Source organism: Gambusia affinis, linkage group LG10, assembly GCF_019740435.1.
Source record: "Gambusia affinis linkage group LG10, SWU_Gaff_1.0, whole genome shotgun sequence".
Taxonomy (NCBI): Eukaryota; Metazoa; Chordata; class Actinopteri; order Cyprinodontiformes; family Poeciliidae; genus Gambusia; species Gambusia affinis.
Genome location: NC_057877.1, coordinates 3,938,082 through 3,954,224, shown reverse-complemented (window position 1 = coordinate 3,954,224; position 16,143 = coordinate 3,938,082). Strand labels below are relative to the sequence as shown.

The window sequence follows — 16,143 nt, the reverse complement described above, 5'->3', positions numbered from 1 at the left end:
CCAACTCAGTTAAGAAAAGCATCCCCACAGCATGACGCTGCAACCACCATGTTTCACGGTCAGAGATGTGTATTTACGACGATGTGCAGTGTTATTTTTGTGGCAGACATTGCATTTTGCAGGATTTGAACACTTTGATCTCATCTGACCGAAACACCTTCCTCTCTGTTTGCTGTGTGCCTTACGAGCCTTCCAGCAAACTGAGCACAGAGCAGCTGTTTCCACCGAGATCAAATTACACACAGGTGAACGCTATTTGACAATTGATTAAGTCAGTTTCTACTTAAGCATATCAAAAGGTGTGTGAATGGAAAGTAACATATTTTTACTGCTACTTAATAATTTACAGCCCTAGAACTAAAAATTCTAATAAAATACAATGGATTTTGTGGTGGTAATGTATTAAATATGGACAAGTTGGTTGACCAGGCCTCACATATCCCACAGAATAGAAATTGTCATTCATGCTAAATAAAACTTTTACAACTTCAGTTTCATCATCATTTAAATAACACACTTGTACACGAATAGATGGCAGGCAGAATTTGATTTTGTAACTCACTCTCAATGATGTCACCCAGTCCCTGGGCATACAGGAGGTCTTTCAGACGGGACACTTCCTCTTTCAGCTCACGCACCAATCGGTTGTTTGGATCCTCGTTGATGACAGCGTTGCAGCGAATCTGTTTGGCACGGTCAGCATACCTGTGGATTTGAGAGAAAAAAACCCCGAAAAATAACAGAAGGTGCTGACACAAGAGGGAGGTAGAGAACAAACTCCTGATGTCTAAGACACTGCAGCCTGAAAGAGCTGCTACAACTTTTGATGTGTTTAATGTGATCCAGTCTCTGCCGTCTACCTGAGGGTGCTGAGGGTTTCATCGTAGTTGATGTCAGCTGGACTCAGAGCGGCAATCATCGCCGTTCGAGAATTTCCCCCTAGCAACGCGGAGAGAAAATATGTGCATCAGCATTCTCCAGCTTCAGTTTGAGTTTATTAATGACGGCAATTCAAAAGCACATTCTATGTACCCAAGTTCTCTCTCAGCAGCCAGGTTAAAACTGAGTCTCTATATGGAATGAAGCTTTCCACTTTCTTCTTCTTTTTATTCTGTGCAATGAAAAGAAGCAGAATTTTTCCTCCTTCAGAATGCAGGAGACAGATTTTTGAAAAAAATAGTTAAATTAAATGAGTTACCTTGTTTTGTCCAGAATCCTTAAAAGAATAGAGGCAGGAGAAAAAAACATATCTTAAAATCTTAAAATCTGCCTCGTCTTTGAAAATACACCAAACAGTCAATGTAATACTCACCACTTCTGCCAAAGCAGAAATAACTTTCCCCAATGTGGTTAAAGACTTGTTGATATTTGCTCCCTCCTGTCATTTTACAAAGCGATGTGATTTAATTCACTTTTTATAACATACATACAAAGTAAAATAAGGACTTCCTTAAAGCCGTTTCACCTTAAGCCTGGTTCCTTTGGCTCCTGTAGAGTCTGCTCTCTCACTGCCGGCCAGATCCACCAAGCTTATTTTGCTGACCTAGTGGAACAACATCAGTTAATATTCCAGCATATTTAATGTTGCACATTATCTGCCAATCAAAAAATATACAGCTATTAATAACCATTGCAGAGACTGGAATTAGATTAACCTTATGACCTGCAAGCCATCATTGATTTTTTCCATAAGATCAAGATTTCCCCCGGAGTCATCCATCACAGTTAGGAGAAGCAGAAGTGCTAAATAAATAGATTATTTCAGTCAGGATGTGATAATAATCTGCTACCTTTTCAGAGGTGTTGTTGGTCTCCGCATCGAAGCGCTTCTGAGTAAATATGATGTTAAAAACTGCGTGAGAGCGACTGCTGGTTTCATTCATGTTGGTGGCAGCCACAGTCCTACACAGAGAGCAGAGTTTAATCAATTCACAGAGTCCATGTCTGTTTACTAGAAGGTTCTACAGTAGCATGTTTGTAGCATGTACTAGGTATTTACTCAAAGTAATCTTAATTATGAAACCCATGGTGGGAACACTTCTGTTAATTCCCTAAAAGTGAAATTAGTTTTTCCTTTTATCATTTTAGCTAACTGAAAACATTTCACTTTCCCCAAGTAATTTTTTTCTGGATAAACTGTAAGGCACTCATGTTGAAGGTTTGGTAATCAGCTGTTAAGACTTCTTTTATATCCATACTCTTATTTTTAAGCGAGTGAAGATCATTTACTCAGCAGTTTCTTTCCTCTCCTCCCATTCTGTCTCTTTTTTCCCCCAGTAACTTTATTTCAAACAAGACGTATACAAGAACAAAATAAAACGTGGACAGTAGATATGAACAAAAACACAATATCTAATGGTATTATACAACATGTCATTTGAAATGTGAAAATTAAATCGGGTCTTCAAGGTAGTCTTTCAAGGGCAGATATTTGAATATAAATTAGTATTTTAGCATTAGCTTCTACTAAATACCATCTTGGTGTATTGCTTTAGCATTAGCAGGACTAACCTTTTAGCTAGCGGTGCCCACCACATTATAAAACAATGGTTAACCATTTATTGTGTGAGAGATAAAGACAGACAATATAATACTCATATAAAGAGGTAGAACTCCACTACATTGACATTAAATATTATTTTGATGCATTTACTGATGCAACTGATGCATTTCTTTTTCCATGATTCAGTAATTGTACAACATAGAACTTCATCATTTCTAAAACAATCAACAGCTTTAACTGAGTGACACCTGCTACAGAACATTTAACCAAATTTATGGTGTGTGTATAAGTATAAACATGTCTGAATTAGAGAAAGTTCTCAATATATTCACAAAATAATTTATGTATCCACTCAATTATTGCTTCTAAAAATCATTAAAAATATATGTTGTATGTATGTTGTGTTGATCTTGGAAAAATATTGTGAACTCATCATAATGGCCCATCACCTGGCTTTGTTGCCAGAGTCCATAAGATCCTGGATGTCGTTGTAAGAAGTGACAGCCAGTTTGGACAGGTCCTCAACGTACGGACCCATCAGAGGATGTTCTCTGACGCGGAGGTTCCCTTTGTTCTTAGGGTTCAGCAAGTCCCGCACTCGTTCACAGTAGATCTCCATGTAGCTGACCTGTTCAAATGCATATTTAGTTTGGATTAAGAGGCACCTTTGAGAACAGAAGCTCATTATCAGTGGCCTTCAAGTCTTACCTCCACAGAGTAGGACAGGCTGTTGTCTGTATTATCATTGATCTTCGTGAAAAGATCTTCACAAAGCTAGAAAAAGAGAAAGAAGGCATTCAATAAAAAATAAATTCAGAAAAAAGTTCCTTCAGTTAATCTGCACTGGTTACTGTGTCACTTTACCAGTGGGATGATTCCTTGCTGATCCTTGACATCCTGTTTTCCCATCATTGTGTAGGATTTGCCCGCGCCGGTCTGACCATATGCAAAGATGCAGACGTTGTATCCTTCGAAAGCATGAAGCAACATTTCCTCTCCGATGTCTTTGTACACGCGCATCTGGGAGGCATAATTGATATCCTCCGGCTGGGGAGTGAGATCAATATCTTGTAAATCAGACAACCCAACACAAAACAGCTCGCTCTAATGGAAATCTGTCTCCTTGTTGAGAGGTATAGTTGCAGAATGAGTTACCGATGTGTGCGACCAGTAGGAGTAATCAAAGTTGAAGCTCTTGTTGTCTTTGGCCTGCTTGGGGTTGATGATGGCTGAAAGACAGGACAAGAAACATAGGTCAGTCGAAAGGTGGGAGCTGTCTGAGTGAAACAGTACCTGAGCTGAATCAGTCAAGTTGTGCGGACAGACCAGGGAAGGCCTTAATTTGTTCCTATTACAGTGGTTAGGCATGGTGCTCAAACCAAGCAAATCCCTCAGGTCCAAACTTGAAACTAAATCTGCTGACAACTTTGGAAGTATACATCAAAACATTTTCTGAGACATAAGGGCCAGAATGGACTGAAATACACCAAGTGAGACATTATTGTGTGGTTTTACAATAATTCCAACATGAATGACAACTACAGTTTTCCATGGTTGGGTACAGGTTCAAGTTTATTTTTGGCTCCATATGTTACGATGAAGGCTTTTGTTTGGCTTTGAAAGGTTCTGGAAAGCTTGTTCTGAAGAGGAAGGGTGCGTGGCAGACAACTACTGCAATATTTTCTCTTCCTACTGATGTAACTTGACAGGATGGATTATTTTCAACGGTGCAGGATGTACACCTTAAAGGGAATGTATCAGGCAAACTCCACTTTTTAAGCCCTTCAATACATTTTGTTTTGTACTTGGAGATTTTGGGAGTGCAGAAAAGTTGAATTTAGTCTCTCCGCGTGCTTCATAGATGTCTTTGTTTGAGGCATATTTGTCAATATGTTTAGTTTTCTCCATTCCCTCTTACGTTTGTTTGAACTATTACAGCTAAACAAGGTCACGGATCTCTGGTGAACCAATTTTCCGAGTTCAAGGATGACTAGGCTGAAAGTGTAAAGACCAAAATGTTTGGCTGTTGGTTGCATTAACCCCATAATTCATTACACTATCCCCCAGCATCAGAACCTCTTCAAAGTGCCATGTCAAACTATTTTTTTTTTTTAATTCCCCCACATCCATGGGGAATCTCCTCTTTGTTTGAGCAAAGCTCTTTAAGGATGAGTGCTTCAGCAACCTCTGCCAGTATAAAGAAGGATTTTCTGAGACTTTGTCTGATTGAGGGGTCAGTTCCTTGTGTCTGTAGTAGCAATGGACACAGCTGTAAATGATGCTAAATTGACATCAAACTGTAACTGAGACATTAGTTTATATGTGCGTTGATATGAAGTCCTGGTATTGTTTTGCTAGCATCATTCCTTCTGCTTATGTTAGCACTGTGTCCTAGCTTTTAGCTCCTTAAGGGCATAAGCCTACTCTTTTTTGAACAGTATTGTATAAACAGATTAGCATTGTTTATACCATTTTTGCCTTGAATGCATATTCAAGTCAACGAATGTGCATTCAATCAAATTCATGGCTTTCATTGAATCATGATGAATGAACATGATTCAGTGGTCATGTGCAAAAAATACGCATGATCTAACTTGAAAACTATGTTGAGGTCTTGTTTACAAGATGCATTCATTCATATTGTGGTACCATTTTCTTGTTCAAACATGTAAGGCTGGACTCACAAGTCTTCTGTTGCAGACATCTTTAATCATTTTGAGAAGAATAGGTTTGTCTGCTTCTTGACGATCTGTGCTATCGAAAAATAAAAATAGCCAAACAGGGTGGAATGGAACGCTCTGCGAAACGGAGGGGGCAGGTGCGAAGTGTCTCAGTTGCATTTTGAGAGAGCGCACACCAAAACAAGTTGCTCTAAGACACACCTGAGAACAGCGGTATAAGAGGGGCCTGTGGAGCTACAATAACAAGAAATTCAGACCAAAGCACAACTGAATGCTTTTAACTCAAGCTGTGATGAATATTTGATTTAAAAGCAGAAGCAGAAATAAACAAAGAGGAATATATTCACTTCTTCCCTCCTTTATCAGCCAATACAGTCGTTGGGTACCATGGCGACAGAAAATTGACTGGTGGAGAGACATTACTGCTGGCAAAGGAATTACACTGACTTTTTTAAGCAACTCTCACTGCTGATTGGTTATCAAAAGATTTCACTTTGATTGTTTCCCTTGACTTATCCTCCACATAAAGAAAACAACTTTGGAGATATGAGTGATTAATTTGTTTATATAATGTAGCTGTAAAGACAATAAATTACTAGTTAGTAGTTGCAGCAAGTTAAATAACCATCTAGTTTAAACAGAGTAAAATTTATGCTGTATTTGCTGAAACCCATTAAAAATTGTAAGTATCAGACCACTTCAAAAAAATACAGAGAATCATTACTCACAGCAGAACTATCAGATTATATCTATCATCATATTTTCTAGGGCTCCACAATCTCAGAAATCTGATCAGAGACACTATCGTATCAGGTGGGGGCGTCAAGGAATGCATGTCACCTGAAATATTATTATTATATTATAATTGTGCTGCCTAATGCAACTCTATTTATTGTTCAGCTATTTTCACTATCTTCCGAAAATTTCTGCAGGTAACTCTGGTAGACAATTTCACAATTGAGTAGCAGAAATAAAATCACCCCCTATAAATATATCTAAGGTAAGAAGACATTTTGTTACAACGTGCCATTTTGGAGTACCTAAAATTTTGCTTGGCAGGTTTGCGCTCGGATCCTCCTTCTGCTGTTCAATAACGTGTCGCTCTCTCTAAGTTTTTGTTTGTTTGCATTCTAAAAAAAAAAGTCTCTTTGTCATTGCTAATGTCATTCTTCATTGCTAGGTGACTAAAATGTTGCTGTCATTTAATGTCTTCCTGTCTTCATTCTTTGTGTGCTCAAAGTCACAATCATCCATTTCATCCTCCATCTTTCCACTCATACATTGAACACAATTTGTGCAGCATTTCCATTCTGTTGGTATAGCAGATAATATCATGGCAAACATGTTTATATTGCAATTATTTTTGGCTTACAAAACACCATTATACACAGACCGACTGGCATTTCTGGGATAAATGATGATGAATCAGGTATACCAAGTTAAATTATGATGTCTCATCCAGTCATAACTGACCACTAACCTGATTTCACTCCAACACGACTGCTACTGCACCCTTTAATAAACAGCTTAAGGTTTAATAACTGTGCAACTGACTCAGTCTCAATGTGTCTCAGGAAAAGTATAAATGTGGTGTAAATATTGTAAAAATGCAAAATCTAGCCACGTATATGGGTCTAGATTGTAGTGCAAATATCAAAGCACACTTGAATCCTGCAAGTAACATTTCATCAAGATTTAGGAAGATTTAAGGAAATAATTTCTTGATATTGATGAAAAAAATGCTAGTTTTTTCATCAACATTGCCAGAGTATTTTACTCATAACTCGGTTCCTGACAAACATATTTTTTGTCCCCCTATTTTCTTAGCCCAACCAAAGGCAGCACATTTAATAAGGCGATATCGGCGATGAAAATACTTCCTCTGTGCTCCCAGAGCAGCAGATCACTTTCTCTACTAATGCAGATGTGGTCAATAAGAGAGAAAAAACCAGCAGCTAAGTACATTCTCCAGTACTCACCCTATGAATCACTACACAGTGCAACACCAGGCTATGAAATATGAGCCAGATTTCAGCCCCGTTCTTCACTATGACAAAAATTTATCAGAATATACAGATAAAAAAAACAATTTCTACATTTTTCTTTTGCCAAAAGTGTGACACCCTCATTACAGATCTGGCTACATTATTATATAAAAAACGTAGTTTTCATCAATTAATAATTCTAAATTGCCACGTCAATTATCATGTTCATGTTTGATATTGATGATATTGATATTGATGATTGTTCTAATCTGCATGAAAGTTGTTGTCTCATACATATTAAAGAAGAAGCAAAGAACACAAAATACTGTTTTCCAAATAAATAAATAAAGTGATGACACAAATCATGTCCACCAGGGGACACAGATCGCTTCAGCAAAGATTGGATCTTAAAAATAAACCACAGTCTGTCCAGGGTGAGTCTCTGCAGCAGGATATTCTCCTGATGCTGACTCATCCTAAATTTTGCTCTGATTCAGATAAAACGAGCCCCCTAGCTTTTCCATAGAAGGAGATGGGAACACCTTGCACTCTGATCAGGTGATTACTTTAGGGTGACTGAGAGGTTACTGGGAAACTCAGAAGCTAACCTAATCAAAATGCACTCAGTAGTTCAGCTCTGATAAAATCTCAACATCATTTGAACTCATAAAAGTTCAAATGAACTTTTATGAGTTGTGAACATGACCAACAGAACATGTTGGTCATGCTTCTGATTTTGTAATGGAATTGCTTCAAGAAAGCCTAAAAGACGCTCCTTTCATGAAACAGATCAGCTATAAGACAAAGTATGGCAGTATTAGCTTGTACTAAGGTGAATTTTAGTGGAATCCAATTTCCCCACTTTTCTCACATGAACAGAGATTTTATCTTTTGCAGGACACTGTAATGTAAATGCTTTTACTTCTAAATATCACTAAAGATTATAAACATATCAATTATGTCTGTCTGTTTAATAGGCATGCTAGGCAGGTGCACAGTGGATTTAGAAAGTTGAAATTTCTCATCACGGCTTAAACCCACTTGGTATATACAAACAGTAGTCAGCACACTTCAGCTAATCTGCTAATAGCAGAGCTAATTTTTTGTTCAGCATTTCTCCTCATTTTGAAATGTTGCCATTTTGGAGACTTTCAGCTGAATAAAATTTGACCTTTGTGTTGACATTTTGGTTCTCCGCTGTCTTTTTCTCTCCAATAAATTTATGTCAAACAAAAAAGATCCAGCAACAAAATAAAACACAAAACAGAGAAGAAGATACAAACATAAAAACAATGTATCAAGACAATAGAGAACATGTAAATGTTGTGAATGTCAAAATTAAATTGGTGCACCAGGGTTGTAGTGATTGAGGGCAGATACAATTTGAATTGCAGGTAGTGTTTTAGCAGTAGCTTCCACTAAATATAGTGTAGATGTGGTGCTTTAGGGTTAGAGGAACTAACATTTTAACTAGTAATGCCTGTCACTGTATTTAAAGGTATTAAACTATATAAGCTTACATGACTAAGTATTAGGTCATGAAAAGGTCAGACAGAAATATATATATATATTTTTTTTTTTTTAATTTATTTATCATTTTTAATGTTACAGGATATTTTTAAATGTTTAAATGGACTTCAGACTAAACTATACTGTGTTAATTGTATTTGATTATGTAAAAGATCATAACTTGATCAAATCAGGATATACCTCATCAAAAAAAGTATTAATTTCACTGCCGATTATTTCGTGCATTATCGACTAAAGTCATAGTTGCTTTTCATTCATGCTTTCAGCATCCTTCAGTGACATATTCAGTGTTTGTATTTGTCGCAGCTGCTGGGTTTTCATGTCATGGTGACTGAGTGACGCCGGTCAGGCTGTCACGGATGACCTGGCCCAGTCAACAGAAGAGTAAATGTGGCTGCGTCAGCAGGTCTGACACAGCGGAGACAAACGCACTGACTGAGAGTCACCGACATGCTGCACTTAGCAGCAGCAGCAGCAGCAGCTGTTTGCTGCTTTATGATGGGCTGCTGCCTGAATTATGATGTATGGTTAGAAGACACATGCAGAGTATGCTGTACTGTCAAAGAAATGCGGCGGGAAGAAAAACAAAAGAAAACCGTTGTGACTGCTGTACTATTATGTGTCAACACTTTTACAAACATTGAACTGTAATAATTTGATAGCATACTAAGAGCTTCAAGGGTACAGAGTCCATCGATGACATGCACTGCGAAAACACAACATCTTACCAAGTGTTTTTGGTTTAGATTCCAGTTCAAATATCTTCACACACTTGAAATAAGACAAAACTAACTTACAAGTAAGACAGGAGCTTGTCTTAAGTTAATAATTCTTTAATTTTGATGAGAAAGTACTAGTTCCATTCGTAGATTATTTTACTTACAAGACATTTTTTACATAAACATGGTAAAAAATTTCTTGTAAGTAAAATAATCTGCCAATGGAACTAGTACTTTTTAAAATCAATAATTAGGAATTATTGGCTTAAAACAAACTGCTATAACTTACTGAGAATTTACTTGCAAGTTAGTTTCATCTTATTTCAAATGTGCAAAGATATCTGAACTAGAAACTGAACCAAAAACACTTGGTAAGATTCAGTGTGTCGGATGTGGTTGAGAACAATATTTTTGACATTCAGCCGAGATCTGTTCACCAAGAGTTAGCGCTCTCTCTCGTCTTCCAAATACAGACACATTATTCCCCTGCGTCTCTGTCCCCTGCATCTTAATTAAGGTCGGCGTGGGAGGAAACATCTCACACAATACTGCTGCCATTTTCTCTCTTTGTGGGAATGGAGCTATTGTTCCACTCCTGAGTGTCAGCTAGAGAGCTCAGAAAAAAAAACAAAAAACAGACACAGACACAAATTCCAAGGCTCCTTCTTCCCTTCCCTTGTTTTGGCAAAGACTACGTGGGGACAAGGGGGCATTTATGCCCAGCCTCTGTATCCCCTCCAGACACTGCCACCAATGGGATTTCTCTTCATGACGTCAGCCTGCTCATAGCTTCCAGCCCACATCCAGAGCTATTGACTCTGTTTGGAAGGAAACAATCTGCTTTGCCCAAAGACTGGCAGTCCAACTATAAGCATCTTTGTGTGGCTGAACAACATGGAGTCCATTAGTAAGGGTGGCATAATGCTGAGTTCACTTTGATTTCTGCTCATGCCAATTAAACAAATTAAAACTAGAGATGGACTTCTTTGGAGTTTGGCATGCCAATTGTGATCAATTCCTATAGGATGTTTTATGCATCAAAGCATTTGTTCCTATCTTTCTTTTAAATCAAACTCAACAAGGCGCATCAGTATCAGGCCACAGACTGTCTAACTTTTTATGTTTAACAGGAGGTTTGCCTTCTGTACGCCATGTCAAAATGAAATGTGAAGCTAGCGCCTTCGGTTTTAATACATCATGACTTGTAAAATCTTTATGGTTATGTGCCAATTTATGAGCAAGTGGAATTATTGGCACCTTTCTGAGGTAAACATATTAAATGTAATTGGATCTGACAGTGGTTCACAATATGAAACTAACTTTTTAATCTACAAAAGCTGACTTCATCCTGCACTTTATAGACGTTTTGCTCACATATACAGATATGTATATAGATGTTTTTCTCACTCTGAAGATTTCCACCACTATATTGGAATCAAACAGTGCTTTGAGATGATTTAATCAGAAATGATGTTGTGTCTCACCTGACTTCTATTATGGCTCTGATCAACCTGAAGATTTGATTATAATATTTTATTCTGTGCAACTGATTCCTCCAGAAGTTTTCCTTCATTTTTATTTAGCCCAGGGAAAAAAGATATTTGATATTAAGAATCTCTTTTGCCTTCAAGACTGAACCAAAACCAGGTTTGTACATCAAGCTAGCTGTCGGCCAGCGTGAGGGAGACCTTCCTGGCCCAACACCAGCTGTGTGTTGAGATATTCCCCGTCAGCAGTATCAGAGATGGGAGTGTGGGAACAGCTTCTGCTGCCACAGTCTTTAAACAGCAGCCTGATTCTGGACCAAAGTAAGAAGTCCTCTTATCGGTTTTTCAAGCGATGTTCTGAAAAGGTGGAGACCATTCCTCCTTACTGCCCAAATGTAGAGTTTAAAATTATGCGTGGAAATCTTTCTGCTGAAATTTCAGGGAGTAACACATGGATAGAACCTTTAATAACATTAGACTTTATCGAGAAAACACTGGATATTTCCAAATCTATGGCTTGATCAAAATATATTTGTGGGATGACCTAGTTGTAATTTTTGATTCTATGAGAAGTTCCTGTAAAATCCAGAGCTCCAACTGAGCCTACAATGTTGTGAATCTCTAAATAATGTATAACCTATACATTTCATTATGCATTTAGGGATTCTTGAATTAAAACAAAAACAAATTACTACTTCAGATTGAATTTCATAAATTATGATTAAAATCAATTATATAAGAAATTTTAGTGCAGAAATGTAAGTGAAGTAGCTGGATCAAGTGCTAAAAGAGTGACTAAATCAGCATTATGTCCAAAGATATTGTTTTTATGCAATCCTGTAGCTAAAAACTTCCATTTTTACTGTCTTCTGTCTTCACTGCTGTAAAGACAGAAGAAGACAAATGAAACCGTGGAACCCATCATGTTACAAAGGCCTTTTTTAATGTTTGCTACGCCAAAACTGCAAACATAACCTCAAAGAAAAGCATCGAGGCCCAGAAAACGGCCGTACAGCCTGCTATCAAGTCATCCGTGTCATGAGGAGGGAGGAGGGAGATGACTAAATCAGGCCAAACAGTAAATATTTCAGGATGTCCAATCTATTATTGATGAACGGCTTTACCTTGCAGAGCAGACAACATATCAAGTATCTTTCCAGTCTCCTCATTCTGCTCTCCCTAAAGTCCCAGGAATGTGGAGCTCTGAACTACAAACAAATGCTATCAACACAAACCCAAAACATTTTATTTTTTAATTAATCAAAACTAATTTTAAATTCTACTTTTGTGATATTCTTACAGATTTTGTAACATCCACTGTACATTTCGCATCAGTGGCGGATTTGAGCAAAAGGATTACTTTGTCTGAAATAAGGAACATTTATTAAATCCTGCTTTTACCGTGGAAAGGTCTTCCTGTGATTACATGTCTGATTAAATCTGATGGAGATTAATCCACCTGAAGTGTGACGCTGAGGGATTAGTTTGGTAAACGCCGACCCGGCAGAAACGACTGCTGTCGTCGTATGAAACCAGAAACAGAAACATGACGTTTTATTTCTGGGGCTGAATAAAGTCAGACTTTAAATGCAACATAAATGCTCTGCTCATGTCGAGTCTTGGGAAAGACCATGCCTGTTTACCACGGATTAATGTCAGTCGCTCCTGATGGTGCGCAGAGTTAATTTCTCTTTGAGTAATCCCTTCACTAAGAAAGATCAGAGGTCAGCATGAAAAACAAAGCAGCTGGAGGAGCATGAACTCAAGTCCTCTGATTCATGAACTCAAACTTAGATTTCTACCCTGCTTCTGCTGTCTTCCATGTGTAAAGTGTTAAGACAATAAAAACAGACTGTACAGAGTATTATCAAGTACACACTGCCATTTATTTGTGACAGAAACTCTGTTGTCATTTTAGCGCCGATGTTTGGGTTGGGCTACTTACTGGTGGTGTTTCCAGACATTTGGATGATGCATTTGCTTTCTTTGTCCGTCTCTCTTGAGTTGAAGGGGCGGACCCGCACCGCCACCTTCACTGAGGCCCCTGCCATGGCAATGTCTTCTCAGCACCTCGGGGGGCCTTCTCTGGAACCCAGACGTGGGGCCTGCAGGTCTCTGAAAGGGAGGACAAAGTGCCTTTATTAAAATTGACCCTTTTCTATCCCCAACATGATTTACCCCATTAAACTTTTCTCAAAGGTTTTTCACATTACAACCACGAACCTTAATGCGTCTTATTGGGAAATTTAAAATTTAAAAAAGACAAAGAAGGGAATATGTATAAAGTAGAAAGGAGAGATAGTTTTCAAAATTCTTTTTAAAAACAAAAATTCTTAGCAGAGTGACGAGCAAGTCTTCAGCTCTACTACTTTTTGGTTTACTCGTTTTTTTTTTTTCTGTGATCTTCAATTTTCAAGTTAAGCCACAGATTTCCTATTGGATTGAGATGGAGTACTGGAACCTGACCAGAACTGGACGAAATGGCTGAAAAACATGTCACCGTGTAGACGTTTTATACCAGTCGATATTGATAACTATTGATTAGTTTTTACTTTTAAATATTTGAAATCCTGCCAAACTGGTGGCGTGACCTTTCCTGTTTTAGCCACAGTTTTCAGATCATGCCACGGTTGTTTACTTTTATGCGCCTGAAACCTGAAACCGGTGCTGAACAAGTTACTCGACAGGTTGTCGCTAGGTAACCAAAGGGGGAGGAAGTTGCTAGGTAACCAGAGAGTGAGTTAGTTGACATCGCTCACCTAGCTTAGCTCACTGTGAGAAGTTGGGAGGCTAAAGTATTTCCTCTGCCTACATCTCCCAGAATGCTGTGCGGTTCTGGATTGGAGGTCAGTGAATTTTCTATCAGATGTATTATCTATTGACATTGATCATGTCTCTTTCACAATGTATATTGAAGGTGTCTCCCTCTCCCTCGTGCTGCTTGCTCACCAAGTTCATTGAAATCTCCACAAAGCAGCTGGTTTGCACTGATTTAATTACCCACAGGTGGTGACTAATTATTAATCAATGATATCTGAAGGCGATTGGTTACAAAGGGATTCATTGAGCGATATCACAGTAAAGGAAGTCAGGATGATGCCACACCTTTTTGGATTTTTATTTGTGAACAAAATCTGAAAGCTTTGTGTTTCCACCCACTTTACAATATCTTCAACCTTTCATTGAAGATATAACATAACAATTTTACTAAAACTTATGTTACAAAACATAAGCGAGTAATGAGACAGAGGGGATTTTCATACCTTTGCAAAACGATGTTTACGGGACTTTTATGTCAAAACACACTCAACATTTGTTGTGCGAGTCATGTTGCACAGCTGTTTTTCCTTTTTCATATATAAAAAAATTAAAATAAAAGAGCATCCCAATATTTTGCAGTTGAGGTGACCAGGACAACGGAGGAAGGCAGGGACGCATGGCTGTAAAATAAATAAATAAAATAAATAAATAAATAAAGGTCATGCGCGGTCAGCTGCAGCTGAGAAAGATGGATAATAAAGCTAGCTGTAACAAACGAAATGCAGCAGCAGCTAAATGTCAGGATGTTTATCTGGATGACAATGGGACTGAAACAGACCAGAAATCTGGGAACTGGCGTCACTTCAGCAGGGCAGCTTCATGTCACGTTGTCTTACAGAAATAAAATAGAAAAAAAAACAAAAAACATAAAAATCAATTTGCTTCTGATCAGTCTGGGTGTGTTTTAGGAGCATGACTCATCGTCAAAGTGTAATCTATCAATGTTAATGTCAATTAAGAGACCAGTACTCTACATTCAGCAGTCACTGCTGCTCCCTAACCTTACAGACCGTCCTTCAGAAAGAGCATACTCATTCCTGTTGTTCGTTAATATTCATGGACCGAGGTAATTAATCTATTAGGATATGACTATGCACCCTCATTTTATGATCAAACTGTCTGTCATCATCACTGATTTATGTGTAACTGCTGTGTCATCCTTCATAAACGTGGCCCCAATTTATCAGAGGTGTTCGAGAAACCTGTACCAGCAAAAAGGCTTTTAAGGTTTAATCTTATTGTAGTGCAAACATGATGCTGCAGATGATAATGACACAAAAATATGAAAGATTAGCAGTGAATTAAAATTATTTTATTTTTTTGTTGTAATTTTCAGTTAAATTAAAATTCTTAATGGGGGCTATGGAATGAAATTAAACTTTTTACAATAAATTTTTTTCGAACATCTGTTATCACTCTTCATAAGGGGGTATGATGACCATAATCTCCTCGAAAAGCTCAGGACAATCAGCTGATGATGCAGCTCAACTGGGCGGCCACCATCTTTCTGGTGGCAGGTGCTGTAAAATACCCATACCCTTAAAATCTGTCTTAAATTATCACGTAGTAAGCTATTATTTTAGGAAAGAAGCCTCATAAAGTGGTGACGTTTGCCTCATATTTTGGCACCTTTTCAGAATGACATGCTGGTTTCAGGCCTGTGGGATAAAAGTAGCTAATATTTTCTGACGGTTCATTCAAAGAACAATAAAAATATAGCCGAATTATGGCGTCATTTCTAAAGTTGGAAAGTAACATTTACTTAAGACTTCAGCCAGTGACACTGCATTTATGTCAGCCACCCCTCCCTCGCATTTTAAATGTAACCCGTTTTATAATTTATACACGCAACAAAATAACATGACAGCGTGACCTGTGTAAATGTGTAGAGTATAATGTCACTCTGTTGCTGAAGGTTACCGTGTTTTCATTATTGACAGCTTTTCCACTGGCCGCGCCCTTATGCTCATTCACTCCCAAGAGATTTAACACCAAGTAAAGAAGGACAGTGTCATTCAAAATGTTTTACCAGAAGGTCATTGACAATGGATGACACACAAAAAAAGGAAAAACGGAGTCGCCTTACCTCCAAACAGCTCCCGGGAACAGACCGCGTTTGCCGTGCCTGTAGGTTTCACATCCAGACCCCGTGGATACCTCCACTTCCGCCGCTCTCCTCCAGGTCTGTCACCAGCCTCTCCTCCTCATGAAAACGGGATGGGGAGGAGGATGTCAGCGACGAAATCTGCCGACCAGAACACCTACCTCCTTCGCCCCGACTGGTCTTTTCCGCCCTAACTGGACTTTTCTTGAGGACTGAGGAGGGAAGGTGGCCCCCTTGGCCGCTGCTTTGGGAAGCGAAGCGGTCAAAATGGCTCTGTTGTCTCGGTGTCTTTGGTGAGGATGCTCGAGCTCCAC

The 16,143-nt window shown here is 38.4% G+C and overlaps 1 protein-coding gene across 15 annotated transcripts in view; it reads right to left on the bottom strand.

Moving 5' to 3' along the window:
* kif1aa (kinesin family member 1Aa) overlaps positions 1-16,143 on the bottom strand; it is a 54,278-nt gene extending 38,135 nt beyond the window's left edge. For 14 of the 15 annotated variants that reach the window (XM_044128619.1, XM_044128621.1, XM_044128620.1 and 11 more), the window contains exons 1-13: positions 15,812-16,136; positions 12,851-13,020; positions 3,659-3,732; positions 3,368-3,550; positions 3,212-3,277; positions 2,953-3,131; positions 1,791-1,902; positions 1,466-1,543; positions 1,313-1,378; positions 1,199-1,216; positions 1,033-1,111; positions 861-939; positions 563-705 (exon numbers count right to left, since the gene is read on the bottom strand). In XM_044128619.1, coding sequence (XP_043984554.1) covers positions 563-705; positions 861-939; positions 1,033-1,111; positions 1,199-1,216; positions 1,313-1,378; positions 1,466-1,543; positions 1,791-1,902; positions 2,953-3,131; positions 3,212-3,277; positions 3,368-3,550; positions 3,659-3,732; positions 12,851-12,956 — 1,183 coding nt within the window. In that variant the 5' untranslated portion in view covers positions 12,957-13,020; positions 15,812-16,136. Of the gene's footprint in view, positions 1-562; positions 706-860; positions 940-1,032; positions 1,112-1,198; positions 1,217-1,312; positions 1,379-1,465; positions 1,544-1,790; positions 1,903-2,952; positions 3,132-3,211; positions 3,278-3,367; positions 3,551-3,658; positions 3,733-12,850; positions 13,021-15,811 lie in introns of all 15 variants that reach the window. The other variant, XM_044128618.1, reaches the window with a different exon arrangement.